This window comes from Lithobates pipiens, unplaced genomic scaffold, assembly GCF_037356315.1.
Source record: "Lithobates pipiens isolate NorthernLeopardFrog02 unplaced genomic scaffold, aLitPip1_a1.2 Scaffold_13, whole genome shotgun sequence".
Taxonomy (NCBI): Eukaryota; Metazoa; Chordata; class Amphibia; order Anura; family Ranidae; genus Lithobates; species Lithobates pipiens.
The window spans coordinates 132,996,911-133,011,486 of NW_027507718.1; the positions used below are offsets into that span (position 1 = coordinate 132,996,911).

A 14,576-nucleotide genomic window follows, 5' to 3' on the forward strand; every position below is an offset into this window, starting at 1 on the left:
TTGGGAAAACTAGAGGGCCCCTCGCGGGCTCGCTTCACTCGCCACGATTCGGGCTCGGCCATTTCATATTGCAACTCTATGTTCTCTTGGATGGTGGGGATAGAACCTGGACTCACGGCGCAGGCGCCATTCATCTTCGGGTATTTTCGGAATCTGTGCGTGCTGTGTACTGCGCATGCGCAGTACACAGCGGACACTATCCGATGGGGGACAGTATATGATAGGACACCGGCTCTGACACACTGTGCGAAAGCTGATTAGAGGAAAGGGACACGGCCCACTCCACACACGGAACAGAAACAAAGGAACATGCAGAGCTGTGTTTTGAATAGACAAGCTGTGTGCTCAGCTCCCTCCAGGTCACACATTTATCGCACGTGTCAGGAAAACTTCTCAGAAGTGACTCGTGCTGATAACAGAGGAACCAAGCATCAGAGACATTTAGAGCTCTGGAGATAGACAAGTAAACACTACAGATATATGTGCTTTTTTTCATATTTCATGACTAAGGTTTCCAACCAACCACTTTAAATCAAATAGAAAATAATTACTTCAATGGAGCAAAACAGAATAAAGATCAATGTAAATAAAGGCAAAATTGGTCTTATGCAATTCTCTCACCTGGAAAATGCTGGCACCGTATGGAGTCCGCCATGCATTTAACAGATTGTCCTTTCCCGTGCTTACAAACCATTTACCTGAAAAAATATTACCAATACATTGTTACTGAACTTCCTTGATTTTCAGAGCAGTGTCACACTACAGTATTTAACTAGCAACTCCACATGTAAATTTGAAATACCAGCTTTGCATCTACAATTCTAAACTGTGTTGGTCACTTTGACCATGCAGCCCATTTTCCTTGCCAACTGCTATTCTAAATGGAAAGTCCTGTATACACTGGAACTTAAAAACGGAGAAGCATGTTGTTCGCCAAGATAGGATATATTATTTGCTGCTGCATCCTATATCAGAAGCTGACAGCATTTCCTTCCATATTAGCTAGAGGGCATGGAGCAAGTCACAGTGCGACAGTGTCACATGTCAAGTAGAACATTCTCAAGCTACACACGTCATACACAAGAGCTGGTCATTCTGAGTTTAGGCCTCAAAAAAGGACAGAGGTCTGGGTGCCGGCAGGTCAACATAAAGGGGCAAAGTAGGACACTAATGAAGAAAGGAAAAATGGACTAGTGGCAATAAACCTTAACCAGTCATTGTAACAAAACTAGAAACAGAGAATATGCATACTGCTTTACCGCTTATGTCAATACATTGGGCAATCAGGGCCTCTTTTTTCAGCTTTAAGCAGCCAATCGCCTTCTTTGGAGTAAAGCTTAGATATTTATTTTTTCCAGGAAAAAAAAAAAAAAACTTAAGTATTTCCCCTTCATTTTTTGCTTCACCTTCTGTTTACTAGAGGCTAGTTTTTAATAACAGCTTAAAATAAGCACTTCACAGCTGGCTTCCCCAGAGAACTTACCACAGGAAGCAAACTGCAGGGACAGGACACAACTCTCATGCAGATGCAGCTGGTACTTGTCAGGTTTGGAAACGTGAAGGACCTCAACATTACTGCTCTCCATACCAACTGCCAACCATTCCCCTGTGGGACAGTAGCCCAAAGAGAAGATCTGCAGGTGTATAAGGGGAAAAAAAAAAAAAAAGTTAATTTTTCAAATTATATATCACATATGAAAATGTTTTATAGCAAGTCTGTCACCAAGCAAAATATAAGTCCCTGGAGTCACCTATGGAAGCAATCATTAACACCCACTTTAATGACTTCTAGCAGTGAGCTGTTTGAGCCCCGGCAGCTCAACCTGTTCAGCTTTAGTGGTGACAACTACCCTAAATCCAGTCTATCGTCTGGAATTTAGAAACCCCTGCTTTCTGTATGAGGTTTAAGAGAAAAGTGGCAGGATTTTACTGATCAGTACCTGGGAGTTAAAGTCATGCTGCTGTAGTTGCCTTCCTTCTCGCAAGTCCCAGCAACGAACCGTATTATCCAAACCACCAGTCCATAGTTTGGTGCCATCATGAGAAATGTCTATACAGCTGGCACCATCTGTGTGTCCTTGAAATTGTCTTTACAAATAAAAAGAATAAAGAGGAGGAAATCATTGACTTAAGTAGCTTTAAAAGACATGACAGTAAATGCAATAATGGTTAGTGATTAAACATAGACCATCTACTGTTCCTGCTTACAAAATTTTGCCTCCATATTACTATTTTGTGGATGTGAAAAATGTTTTTTCCCCTTTAAGTGACTGCAGTTTTATTCTCCGCCATATATGTGCAGATCCACTAATAACTTTTCATCTATAACTTGGAACAAACCTGCACTACCCAGGTTAAGGACTTCTGTTGATGGGGCTTTGGTCTGTCTCGAAAGGCAAAAAGCAGTTTGCGGTTGACAGAAGCCAGACATGCTTCAGAAACTGAGATCTTTCAGAATCAGACAATTGTATTTGATCTTGTTCGCACCTGCCTTTGACCGTCAAGCTGCTTTTTCGTGGCATTGACTTATAAAAAGGGGAGAGAAGAGCAGTTCTGATGCAAAGACCTGTCAACACAGGCTTTTAATCTGTATAAACATTGGAATAAGAATGAAAATAAACACAAACTGATGCTCCAATCTCCTGAGCCTCCACATTGGTTAAGATGACCCACCACGAAAGCTCAGTAGTATGGGAGGTTGAAGTGACATTAAAGGCAGGTTGAAAAAACAAAAAAAAAAAAAAAACAAAAAAAAAAAAAAAAAAACATGTCATGTTTATCTGCTCTGTACAATGGCTTTGCACAAAGCAGTCCTGACCCACCTCTTACGGGTCCCTGGAGAGCACTCGTGGCTCCTCCTGTCAAGCCAGTGCCCAATACCAAGCTGCTTGCTGGGGGGCCGAACCACGATCTATGCCTCAGTAAGAAACAGTGCTGCAGCTTGGCTCCCCCCCTCCCACTCTCTCCTTATTGGCTCAGTGGCTGCAACTGGTAGTAGCAGGAGTCAATGGCACCCGATGCCGTCTCACCCAATAAGGAATGAGAGACCCGCTAGAAGCTCAGCTCCCGTGCACATCACTGGGTCGAGAGGTAGCTCAAGTATTAGGGCGGTTGGGGGGCCACTGCACACAGAAAGCTTTTTACCTTCATGCATAGAATGCATGAAATGTAAAAAAGGTATGAGCCTTGAAATCCACTTTAAGGTCAGCTTTTAAGATCTCCAGAGAACTTTGAAGGTACACCTCTAAATCTACTAATTGCTTTCACAAAAGGTAACATCTACTTATGCACTTTTTTTTTTTCAAACATGCTTAGTCTGAACTGTCCAGATCAATGACAAATTTGAAACCACTAAACATTACACAATTAATCTTGTAATGGCAGTACAATACCAGGTCTTTGTCCTAATATGGAGTATACTACAACATTCACCCATAAAGTTATGGATCTAAAACAATTTAATGCAAATTTTTCAGATATGAATACCATTTGTACTGCTACTTTCACAGTCAGACAAGAATGATCTACTTTTACACACACAAATAATTCAGAGTCAAGGTTTTGACCAAAATACATTTCTTGATCACATAATAGAGCACAGGTTTAGCCCGGTCCCACTGAAGAGAACACGGTGCAGTGAGCCGCTCATTTAATAGCAAATAAGTCTAATGGAAGGGGAATATTTAATGATTACTGCTATGCCTGACCACTATGGATTATATAGTAATAATCACTTAATGGTATATACTAGAGCAAGAAATCATGGGGGTGGAAGGCAGTGCGTCTAATGTGACTACTATGGGACAGGTACTTGCATAAAATTATATATATCGTAACATCTGTACTTTTTCTCAATCAGCTCATACTGCACATTGATACCCAAGGTAATAACTTGACCCCCCCTTAGATTGTAAGCTCTAAAGAGCAGGGCCTTCAGATTCCTCTTGTATTGAATTTTTTTGTAACGGTATTGTCTGCCCATATGTGGTAAAGCGCTGCACAAACTTTTGGCGCTATACAAGTCCTGTATATCAATGATAATTTTATATATGGCTGCTATATAGGGTGGAGGCATTTAGGAGATTTTTACATAGGGATGCAATCAGGATTTTGGTAAGGGGAAGAGGGGGCAAGTCAATTTTATGCGAGTATGCAAAAGGTCATAACTGTATACATGTCCACTGTAGAAAAAGGGGAGGGATACAAAGGCTGAAATAACTGGCATTTGACTTTTTGGATAACACTTGCCAAGCCTGTGTGTACATGTGAAGGTTATCAAAGGTTTGAGCGCATCTAGTACTACTATACTTTACAATTTAAAACTGTGCCAGTCAACTTATGAGCTAAAAGGGGGCCTCAAATGTGGCTGCTGACATGACAAAAGGGCTGCACATAATGTTCAATATATGTAATGCTTGAGAGAACAGTCAGAAACTACAGACCTAATGGAGGAAATAAGGGTCAAGAGTGTGTTGACATGCTACATTTTTGGCTGGGGATATGGTAGAGACAGTACGGAACTGGGAACAGGTTACATGAGGCTAGTAGAGATCATTTATTTAAGGTATCAGTCCCCACCCTCAAGGAGCTTACAACCCAAGGTCCCCAACACATTCATACATATACTAGGGCCAATTTAGACAGGATCCAATTAACCTACCAGCATGTCTTTAGAGTGTGGGAGAAAACTGGAGTACCCAGAGGAGACTCACGCAGGCACAGGGAGAACATGCAAACTCCAGGCAGATGGTGTCATGGTCGAGATTCAAACCAGTGACCCTTTTTTCTGCTAGGTTAAAGTGCTAACCACAACACTACTGTGCTGCCCCGATCTATGCCATTATCATAAATCAATTCTCCCAAAGGAAAAAAGTAAAGAAAAATGAATACCTCATGCAAAATAAAAGGTTTTGTCAAAGCTTACCTGACAAGGGTCTGATTCTGTAGGTCCCAAACAACAATGTTCCCATCAGAGCAGCAAGAGAAGCAGACCTTGGCATCTGGACTGATAGCAAGGGCGTAACAAGCAGGAGCAGATGATGTTAATTCTGCTTTTATCCTTGGAGTAGGTGATGCCAGATCCCATATAGACAAGGTGCTGGCTTCTCCCCCAACAATCAAACTGCGGCCATCCGGAAGGAGTTTACAAGAGCGAATGTAATTGTCACGGTTCTGGAATGATATGCAAAAAAATATTAACCTCCAGCACAACCTACTGAATGCTGTGCATCCAATGGTGTCCATAAATGTTTACAAACACACTATCCCAAGCAGCTGAGACTTTTGGTTCCCTGGGCCTGATAGAAGTAGGGAAAGGGGATACAGATTCCCGACCCAAGATTCCTAAAAAGGGGTCAGTTTGGTACAGCAGGCACTATTTAAGGAGAGAAATATACTGCACCCGATCAGGCAGGATGCAAACCTTTACAAGACGTCTGGAATTCACAATCTTCAGAGACATTTCCCCATTTAAAAAAGTTAAGCCTTGTAAAAGGTGGATTGTCGGCTATTTTGCAAGTGTGCGCATACAACTTGACTGGAAAAATTCACAAAACAAAATTAGGTAAAAGCAGTCATTTTGGGATGCACATACACTTTAAAAAACAAAAAACACTTTTCTGCCATTTAACACCTAGAGACAAGGAAAGCATCTTTTTGGTATAACAGTCACGGTACTGGGTAATTATTAATGTCTTGGATCAATGTAGGGAGGGAAAGACTGCCCAAAAAAAATTAAAGTTGTTTTCCCCAGGGTCTGAGAAGGCTCTTAGCACCTCTGTGGCTACCGCCTTCATTTAGCTAAACAACTTCTACGGCTCTATTTTACATCAATACATTACCAGAAAATACTAGCTTTAAATGGTTTTACTGATGAAGCATTTTGGTCATGGACACCTCATTAAGAGTCTGCAGAACAAGTTCTGAAGAAGAATGTATTTGTGTGTATATAATTTTTTTTAAACTACAATACATTTACATATTCATATTTATTTTGAAGTGCAAGCCTTACCAAGCAATCAAGCTGTGCCACAGGAGTTTTAGTTCCAGGCTGCCCTACATCCCAAACTTTTACACATCCTTTTCCTCCTGTGTAGACATGACGTGTAGAGTTGCTTATGGTCACAGCACAGACCACTTCTCCGTGGTTTAATGTGTGAAGCTGCCGGGCATGGCGGGGGATGCCAGACCCTATGAGAGCATCTGGTGGAAAGGGAACAGGTTGCATCTGTCCATCTGCACTGACGTGGAATGAATAGGCCCTGTGCACAAGAAGAATATTACAAATCATTTATCTAGTTTGCTGACCAGTAAAATATAATTTATTGAAAATGTCTTTCCATTATTCAAACACAGCCAGCTACTACTGCTTAGAAAAAAAGGTCACAGTAACGATAGGGTGGACTTTAATTGACCTTACAGCCTACAGTTCTATTGACTCCATAGTTTCCATCCACTTTTCTGATCAGGAAACAAAAGCTGTTCATGTGCTCATCATGCATAATATGGCTGTTAGAGATAATGCAGCAACTGTGCATTTCTCTACTGTGAATAGATCATTTTCTTATTCTTTAGTAACTAAATGGTTATTAGGAGAAAAATGTCTGCCTTGCCATTTAATTGGTTCACATACAGATAAACTCCAACATGAAAGCTTTCTCTACCTCCAAATCTCACCACAGAATGTGACATGGCAAAGCACAGGGTAGTGGTCTAACTACACAACAACCTTTAGAAATGTGGTCTGTCATTTTTTTATTAAAAATCCTGAGATTGAAAGGGGTCCGCTAGTGTTTGTGGTATATTTAAAAAGATATGTTCACCTTCCACCCCCAAATTCCAGCTCCTTTATGTACCAATATAGCATTCATGCACTTTTGCAAGACACTTACTTTACTGTCCTCCATAAATGTTTCCAAACATATCTATTGCTTCTGTCGTACTTCCTTACAGACTGTAGGTTATGACACAGGAAGTAGTTGACCTCATTAGCACACACCATGCATCATCCACCCTCCCACTCGCAGCTGCATGTTTTTTTAAATGAAATGCAATCAGTGATCACCATTCTCACTAAATACACACTATACAGTCAGATTGCATAGTGGGTGGTACATAGAAGGGAGTGGACAGAAACACTCAGCTGTCAAGCCCCGTTCACAACTTTGAATAGCAGGAACTCGCATTCCCACGTGCGTTTTTGTTTTCTAGTGAGTGGGGGAGGAGTTTTGGAGCATTTTCACTTATCACACATACACCTGAATGGGCCACCCTACACATAGCAAATGCCCCGAAAAAGCTTCAGAGCTTTTTTTGGTTTTTTTTAGCACCAAGCTTGGCGAGTTTTTTTGGTGCCGCACCTTTCTGCAATGCAAGGAAAAACAGATGTAAATAGAGCCTCCTTGTGTTTACGCACCAATTTCACTTTCAGACGTCATTCACATCCAGCATAGTGGGAGCGCACATTTTGTGACTCGTTTTTCCCTCTGACACGCATACAGCAGCTGGAATTTAATTGGCTACACTGCATGTGGCTTATGGGATATTTTGGCATTTTGCGAGTTGCGCGTTTACCGTTTTGAAGCATTTGCCACTCGTTTTTTCACATGGAAAAATGTGTTCGCTTCTGTGTGCCGTTAATTAATGGCACTAAAAGGGCAACTACTAATTTTAGGTGTATAAAGATGGCCACACACTATACAATCTGATTGTACAATCTCCTTTAGATCTGCCATCACTTATATAGTGCAAGAGCCTTCCTAAATGGATATAGCGTGATTGGCTAGATAGGAGTTTCCTCCTATTATACAAGTTTGGTAAATACATACATGTGTTATACAGGTGTCAATCTTGACATCTTGCTCACATTTAAATGCAAGAACCAAGGAATGAGCGTAGAAATCTGTCCACCACAAAATCGTAACCACTGGCTCATATACTGTACCTGGGGGAAAGCACAAGTCACCAAGATCTCAAGTGCATTGCAAGTACCCAAGTGTATGATCCCTTCATGTAATGGTATAATAGGTAAATTACTGAAGCCCTAACCCATTTATTCTAATTTGACCTTTATGCCAAAGGCAAATCAAATATGGCTCAAGGGGAATAATGTGTGCCTTGTTTAAAGAGTATCAGCAAGGGAAAAAAAAAAAAAAAAAAAAAAAAAAAAAAAAATGAATGAAGGATGCTGAAAAAAAAAAAAAAAAAAAAAAAAAAAACACACGAACTGGATGCTGCTATAAGCCAACCTCTTTGATAAAATTCTCTTTAAGTGTCTGTGGCTTGTGGGTCATTTAGTTCAATGGCAGGGCAAACGTAAGAGCCAGTCTGTGGTTGCTTAAAAGCATTATTGATCTGAAATATCAGAGCATGGACAGCTCATGTTGCTCTTCCTATTCACCAGGAGGATTGCGTGCATGGCACAGAACTGATTTTCCACAATCTCATATGACAATATATCTCAAGATAATACACCTACCTAAAATACAAAGTTACAAAATGTAGGTTTCCAAGAACACACAGCAAAGAAACCCATCCACAGGGGTATAGCACCAAAGTGAGGCACACTTTCCCCTATGTATGCGGCAATAAACTTGAGCCCCAATAAAAGGTCCCCCCCTATGTGATAAGCGCAGTTCTTACACATTTAGATATTCCATTCGCCTCTATACTTACCCATTTAATAACTTAAATGTGAAAAACATTTAATAACTTGGTTCGGTATCCATGGGCCATCGCTTGGTACTATTGATATTGAACGCGCTTATAGTGGGAATTTGTGACCACTTACTGCTGTCTGTGATCAAATACCTATACATAACTACTATATACCAGTGGTATCTACTATAGACCACATGATGTATGAGTATCCCACTATAGACACACACATGCAATTTCATTTTTTTGGTTGTCAGTTTGGATAAAGTTTTCCCACACCTTGAGCCAACAAGTTTACAAGCACCTACCCAGTATCTGTCCTGAGGAAGCTAATATTTTAGTGAAACGCGTAGACAAGCACGTTTTTGGAGGCATTACTGGATCAGAAATTTTTATTTTACCTAGATACAGTATTAAATTAAATCTTTGTAGCATAGGTCCAGTCCTCTAACTACATTATTGGGTAACTGTCCATGCAGGGTGTTTGTATGTTTATATGTTTAACTATGTTGTAATAAAATGTATACTTTTTCACCAATTCTCCCTCTCATTATGTGTCCACAAAGGCCGCTAATTTTTTGACTTGGTCAATCCTTGAATATTACCAATAACTATCTAATTTTTCTTTCTTCCAAAGACCTGATCCACAATACAGAAAGCAAAAATACATAGATTACTCAAACCATGGTTAGATTATGTACCATCATGCGGAATACATCAGCAAGGGTCATTTCAGTTTGTCACAATATTATATTATGACAGCACGCCTTAAAAAAGGCACTTCATCTTTTTACATGTTCCACTCATTTAGGGTGGAACATGCAACAATATGCCAGCTCCTGCTACCAGTTTCTTTGTCCCCCCTTGGTGTGACAGCAAGCAGGGGATCTTCTCCCCACACTTGCTGTCACAATTTGAAAACAGCATCATTAATTCAGTTTCCTGTGAATGAACTACAATTACCATCAGCACCACGGCTGATGGCTTTTAGTTCTGAATGGACTGCAAGGGTGCCGATGAGTGCTCTCATAGGTAATTCACAAAAGCCCTGCAGATTTCAACATACAAACCGTATGAAAGTACAGGTAGAAAGCTGCATGGTATGTGTGCGCAGAAGTCTGACATTGTACAATGCTTTCCAGGCTCTTTTAGGAAAAAGTGATAAATGCATATTTTTTTCCTGCAAAAATATGTGCATTATTTTTTCAGGAAAGGTGAACTTGTACTTTAAACTGAATCTATAGAGAGCAACTTCTAAATGTAAATTAAGCAATGAAACAGCATATGTTATGTTCTCTTTGCACTTAAAAGATGCTTCATAGTGCTCTACAGTGCATCCCCAATACCAAGACTGTGGACTATATATTATACAAGGTTTCCATTGCCAAGGGGAAATATTCTGTCTTTTTTATTAATGTTAACTCAATTTGAGGTCTCTACATCATTGTATCTCTTTCAAATCAATAAAAATAGATTACAATAGAACTACTTCTTAACTGCTATCTACGGAAAAGAACACTGTTCCAGCTAACCAAAGAGATGCATAATTGCATGTTAACCAAATGCTTTTTACATATTAACACAGCAACTAAAAAGGCTCATAACATTGTTTCCATGTAAAATAAGCTCACCGAATGTTGTACGTGACTATGCAGGCTTTTTTTTTTGGTCTACCAACTACGCAGTGCAAAGGGCTGCCTGATTGTACACAAAATAATTAGTTTAGGTTGATCCTCATAGGAAAGGAAATTGTACAGTCAGATTTTAAAGAGTGTGTATGAGCTTTTTGTGTTGGAGTTGAAATATCAACTGCCAGTCTACATGTGTAGGCTCTCCAGGAAAACTCCAATACAAGGCACAATATAAAAAGGTGTGTAACAAGAAAATGGCTACTTTGGACTTAGGCCTCTTTCATATGGCAAACCCGCTCGGATCCGCCTGTCCATTTTTCAGGCGGATCCGAGTGGGCCACCCATTGACTGTTACGGCGTGACAGATGTCAGCGGAGATGTGCCCACTGACATCTGTCTGCCATTGGATCTGCTAAAATTTGATGAATGGCAATACGGTCGCCATCTGTCTTGGCGAATTGGATGAGATCTGATGGAAACGGACATGTTGTCCATTTTTGTCAGATCTCCCCATAGGAAACAGTGGGCTCTGACAGCCCCCACCCCGCTCAGTGAGCAGTGACGGACCCGTCATCCGCCTGGTAGACGCCGCTAAAAACGGATCCGTCTCAACTAGCTGCACCGCAATCACCATATTTTTTATTTTTTGCAAGTTGGAACTCAGAACCTATGCCTCCTATTACTAAAGATTTGCCCTAAAATCTCTCAAATAAAGACACGTTTAACCACTTCGGATCGCCTCACACCAATGTACATCGGCAGAATGGCAAAGCTGGACACAAGCACGTACCTGTACATTGCTTTAAGTGCCCAGCCATGGGTCGGAGCGCGCTGCCAGCGGCGGCGCACTCCTAACCTGGTCCTGTGCTCCATGACCATGGCCGTGGGACCAGTGGACCCGATCGCCGCTGGTGTCCCAGGATCAGGTCACAGAGTTGAAGAACGAGGAGAGGTCTATGTAAACAAACCTCTCCCCGTGCTTCTCTCTGTGGCTGTCACCGATAGTCTCTTCCCTTTTATAGGGAAGGACGATCAGTGACATCACATGCCAGGCCACGCCCCCCCAAAAAAAACACACACACACACACACACACAACACCATAACACCTACACTGCCCCCTAGTGGTTAACTCCTTCACTGCCATTTACACAGGAATCAGTGCATTTAAATAGCACTGATTGCTGTATAAATGACAATGGTTACAAAAATGTCCGATGTGTCCATGTCGCAGTCACAATAAAAACTCGTTGATCGCCGCCATTACTAGTAAAAAATGTTTTTTTTAAATAAAAATGCTATAAAACTATTCCCCATTTTGTAAACGCTATAACTTTTGCGCAAACCAATCGCCAATTGCGATTTTTTTTACCAAAAATATGTAGAACACGTATCGGCCTAAACGGAGGAAAAAATTTGTTTTTTTATATATTTTTTGGGGATATTATAGCAAAAAGTAAAAACAAATGAATTTTTTTCAAAATTGTCACTCTATTTTTGTTTATAGCGCAAAAAATAAAAACCGCAGAGGGGATCAAATACCACCAAAGGAAAGCCATTTGTGAGAAAAAAAAAAAAGACGCCAATTTTGTTTGGGAGCCATGTCACACGGCCACGCAATTGTCAGTTATAGCGACGCAGTGCCGAATTGCAAAAAGGGGCCTGGTCCTTTGGCTGCAAATTGGTCTGGGGATTAAGTGGTTAAAATGAAAAAAAAAAAAAAAAAAAAGACAGTTTTATTCAATAGAAGAAAAAGCTTGAAACAAACAATATTCTTATCTACAGATGAGGCCATTATATAGATTTTTTTATGCAATACAGGTTAAAGCACTGCAAGAAAGAACATGTAAAATAAAAGAAAAGCTGGTGTATCTGGCATTATAGCCATATATTTAAAGTTTCCCAACATTTGGTATACATCATTCTACTTACAAGCCAATTATGCACACTTATCTAGTACCGATTCAGATCCCCCTTTGTATTCTGAATAGCCTAGATTCTCTGCATCCAGGACTGGTGCCATTCCATAAAGTACACACACAGAATTATGCAGGCTTTCCTTTAGATTTTACTTTTTATTAGAGGCGTGATAAACAAGGAAAAAAATTAAAAATCTATTCTGTAGGAAGGGAAGGTCGCCTGCTTTAAAATGTGTTTCCTGCACAAATGCTACATCCGTGCTGGAACATTTCAAATCATTAAGGAGCATCAGGCCTTCATTTCTGAAACTCTTTAGGGCCCTGTTCAAACTTGCGAGTTGCATCTTATGTACATATAATATGGGCTTTACCTGTTTTAGAAGTCAAATAGGAGAAAATAGGACTACTTAAGCTGTGTGCATCAAAGGCGCACAATAGAACAACAACGTGCAAAACATGAGCAGGTCTTCAAAACGTCACTGGCCTTACAAGTACAGAGAGAATTCTGACAATTCTATACAGCATGCTTGTTCCAAGTTAATGACACAAAAATATTGGACACAGTCAGGCAACTAGCATTCCCATAAAAAAAAAAACACAAAAATGGCAGTCACCATACTTCACTGACGACAGGTGTACCTGAAGAATTCTGGTCCATGCCACACCCTTAAGCCCCGTACACATGATCCGAAAATCGTACGAAAAAAGCCAGATTCTAATCGATTGTACGATAATCTGATCGTCAGTACAGAGCTTTTGAGAGCCGATCAGGACAGTTCATCTGATATAATTCTATAGAACTTTAGAATTTTTTTCGTACAATACCAGATCATACGATTTTCGTTTAATCAGTATAGCAGTCGTTTAAAAATGCAATATAAATGCATTAAGACACATGACATCACTTCTGAATTTTTTTGACAGTCGTACGAGAGTTTTCATGACTTTAGTTAATTCATCAGATTCGACGCGAGATTAGCATTGAGGAAAAAAAAAAAAAAACGCACGACAATTCGTCTGATAATCCCATGTGTACGGAGCAGTAGATTTGCTTGGTTAACATCCAACTCCCACTCAACCTACACGTTACATCACACATCAAGATGTCAGAGGCAGCACAGTTTTCCAATCTTTGAATAACATTTTGATGATGCCATTCTACTTCAACGTTTAGGCTCCAAGCTCAAAAAAGCTGTTTCTGGACACCAGATTGCTGGCAGAAAACGCTGATTGAAAACGTGATTTTAAATCAGCATTTTGCATTGCCGTTAACGCACGTTCAGCAGCGCTAGCTTTTAGCTGCGTTTCTCTGCCTCCATTCAAAATCAATGGTTCCCTAAGGGAGCACATTGATCTGAATAGAAGTCAAACCATCATGATCCGACTTGCGGTGCAAGTTGTGTGCCGAGGATAAAGGGGAACTCTGCCAAAATGAAAAATATTTAAAAAATGGTGTGGGGCCTCGGACTATACCAGACCCTTCGGTCTGGTATGGATTTTAAGGGGAATCGCAGTAAAAACCCTGTGGGGTTCCCCCCAAAAACCCATACCAGACCCTTATGCGAGCACGCAGCCCGGCCAGGAATAGGGGTGGGGATGAGCGAGCCCCCCGAACTGTACCAGGCCGCATGCTGTCAACATGGGGGGGGGGGGTAGGTGCTTCAGGGCAGGGGAGGCTCTGCGCCCCCCCCACCCCAAAGCACCTTGTCCATGAGGACAAGGGTCTCTTCCCGATAACCCTGGCCGTTGGTTGTCGGGGTGTGCAGGCGGGCGGCTCAACGGAATCTGGGAGCCTCTTTAATAAGAAGGCCCCCCACCCTATGTGAATGAGTATGGGGTACATTGTACACCTACCCATTCACCTTGAAACACTGCACAGGTTTTTAAAGCAATTTATTGGGCAGGTCTGGGGGCCTCTTCCTTCCACACTCTCTGGTATCTTCTGCCAGGCTCCTCTGCCATTGTCTGCTCTTTTGCTAGCGGTGGCCTGGTCTTCTCCATTTCCTTCTTCGCTTTTCCCAATGTTGACACGACACTCTCCCGCTCGCTCATCCCCACCCCCTTTTCTGACCGGCCTGGCTGCGTGCTCAGATAATGGTCTGGCGTGGATTTTTGGGGGGACCTCTACGCCGTTTTTTTCAGCAAAGCGGGTCCCCCTTAAAATCCATAACAGACCAAAGGGTCTGATATTGTCCGAGGCCCCACACCAATAATTCTTTTTTCCATTTTGGCGGGTTTCCCCTTCATCCTCAGCACACAAGTTGCACTGCAAGTTGAATCAGGATGATCTGACTTCTGGTTCGATTTCTATTCAAATCAATGGGCTCCCATAAGGAACCATTGATTTTGAATAGAGGCAGAGAAACACTGCTA

At 41.2% G+C, this 14,576-nt stretch overlaps 1 protein-coding gene across 10 annotated transcripts in view; it reads right to left on the reverse strand.

Annotated features, from left to right (window-relative positions):
- LOC143974338 (transducin-like enhancer protein 1) overlaps nucleotides 1-14,576 on the reverse strand; it is an 85,231-nt gene that overhangs the window by 1,297 nt on the left and 69,358 nt on the right. For all 10 annotated transcript variants that reach the window (XM_077475598.1, XM_077475601.1, XM_077475603.1 and 7 more), the window contains 5 exons: nucleotides 6,011-6,260; nucleotides 4,925-5,172; nucleotides 1,941-2,088; nucleotides 1,484-1,634; nucleotides 622-698 (listed from right to left, as the gene is read on the reverse strand). In XM_077475598.1, the coding sequence (XP_077331724.1) occupies nucleotides 622-698; nucleotides 1,484-1,634; nucleotides 1,941-2,088; nucleotides 4,925-5,172; nucleotides 6,011-6,260 (874 nt within the window). The remainder of the gene's footprint in view (nucleotides 1-621; nucleotides 699-1,483; nucleotides 1,635-1,940; nucleotides 2,089-4,924; nucleotides 5,173-6,010; nucleotides 6,261-14,576) is intronic.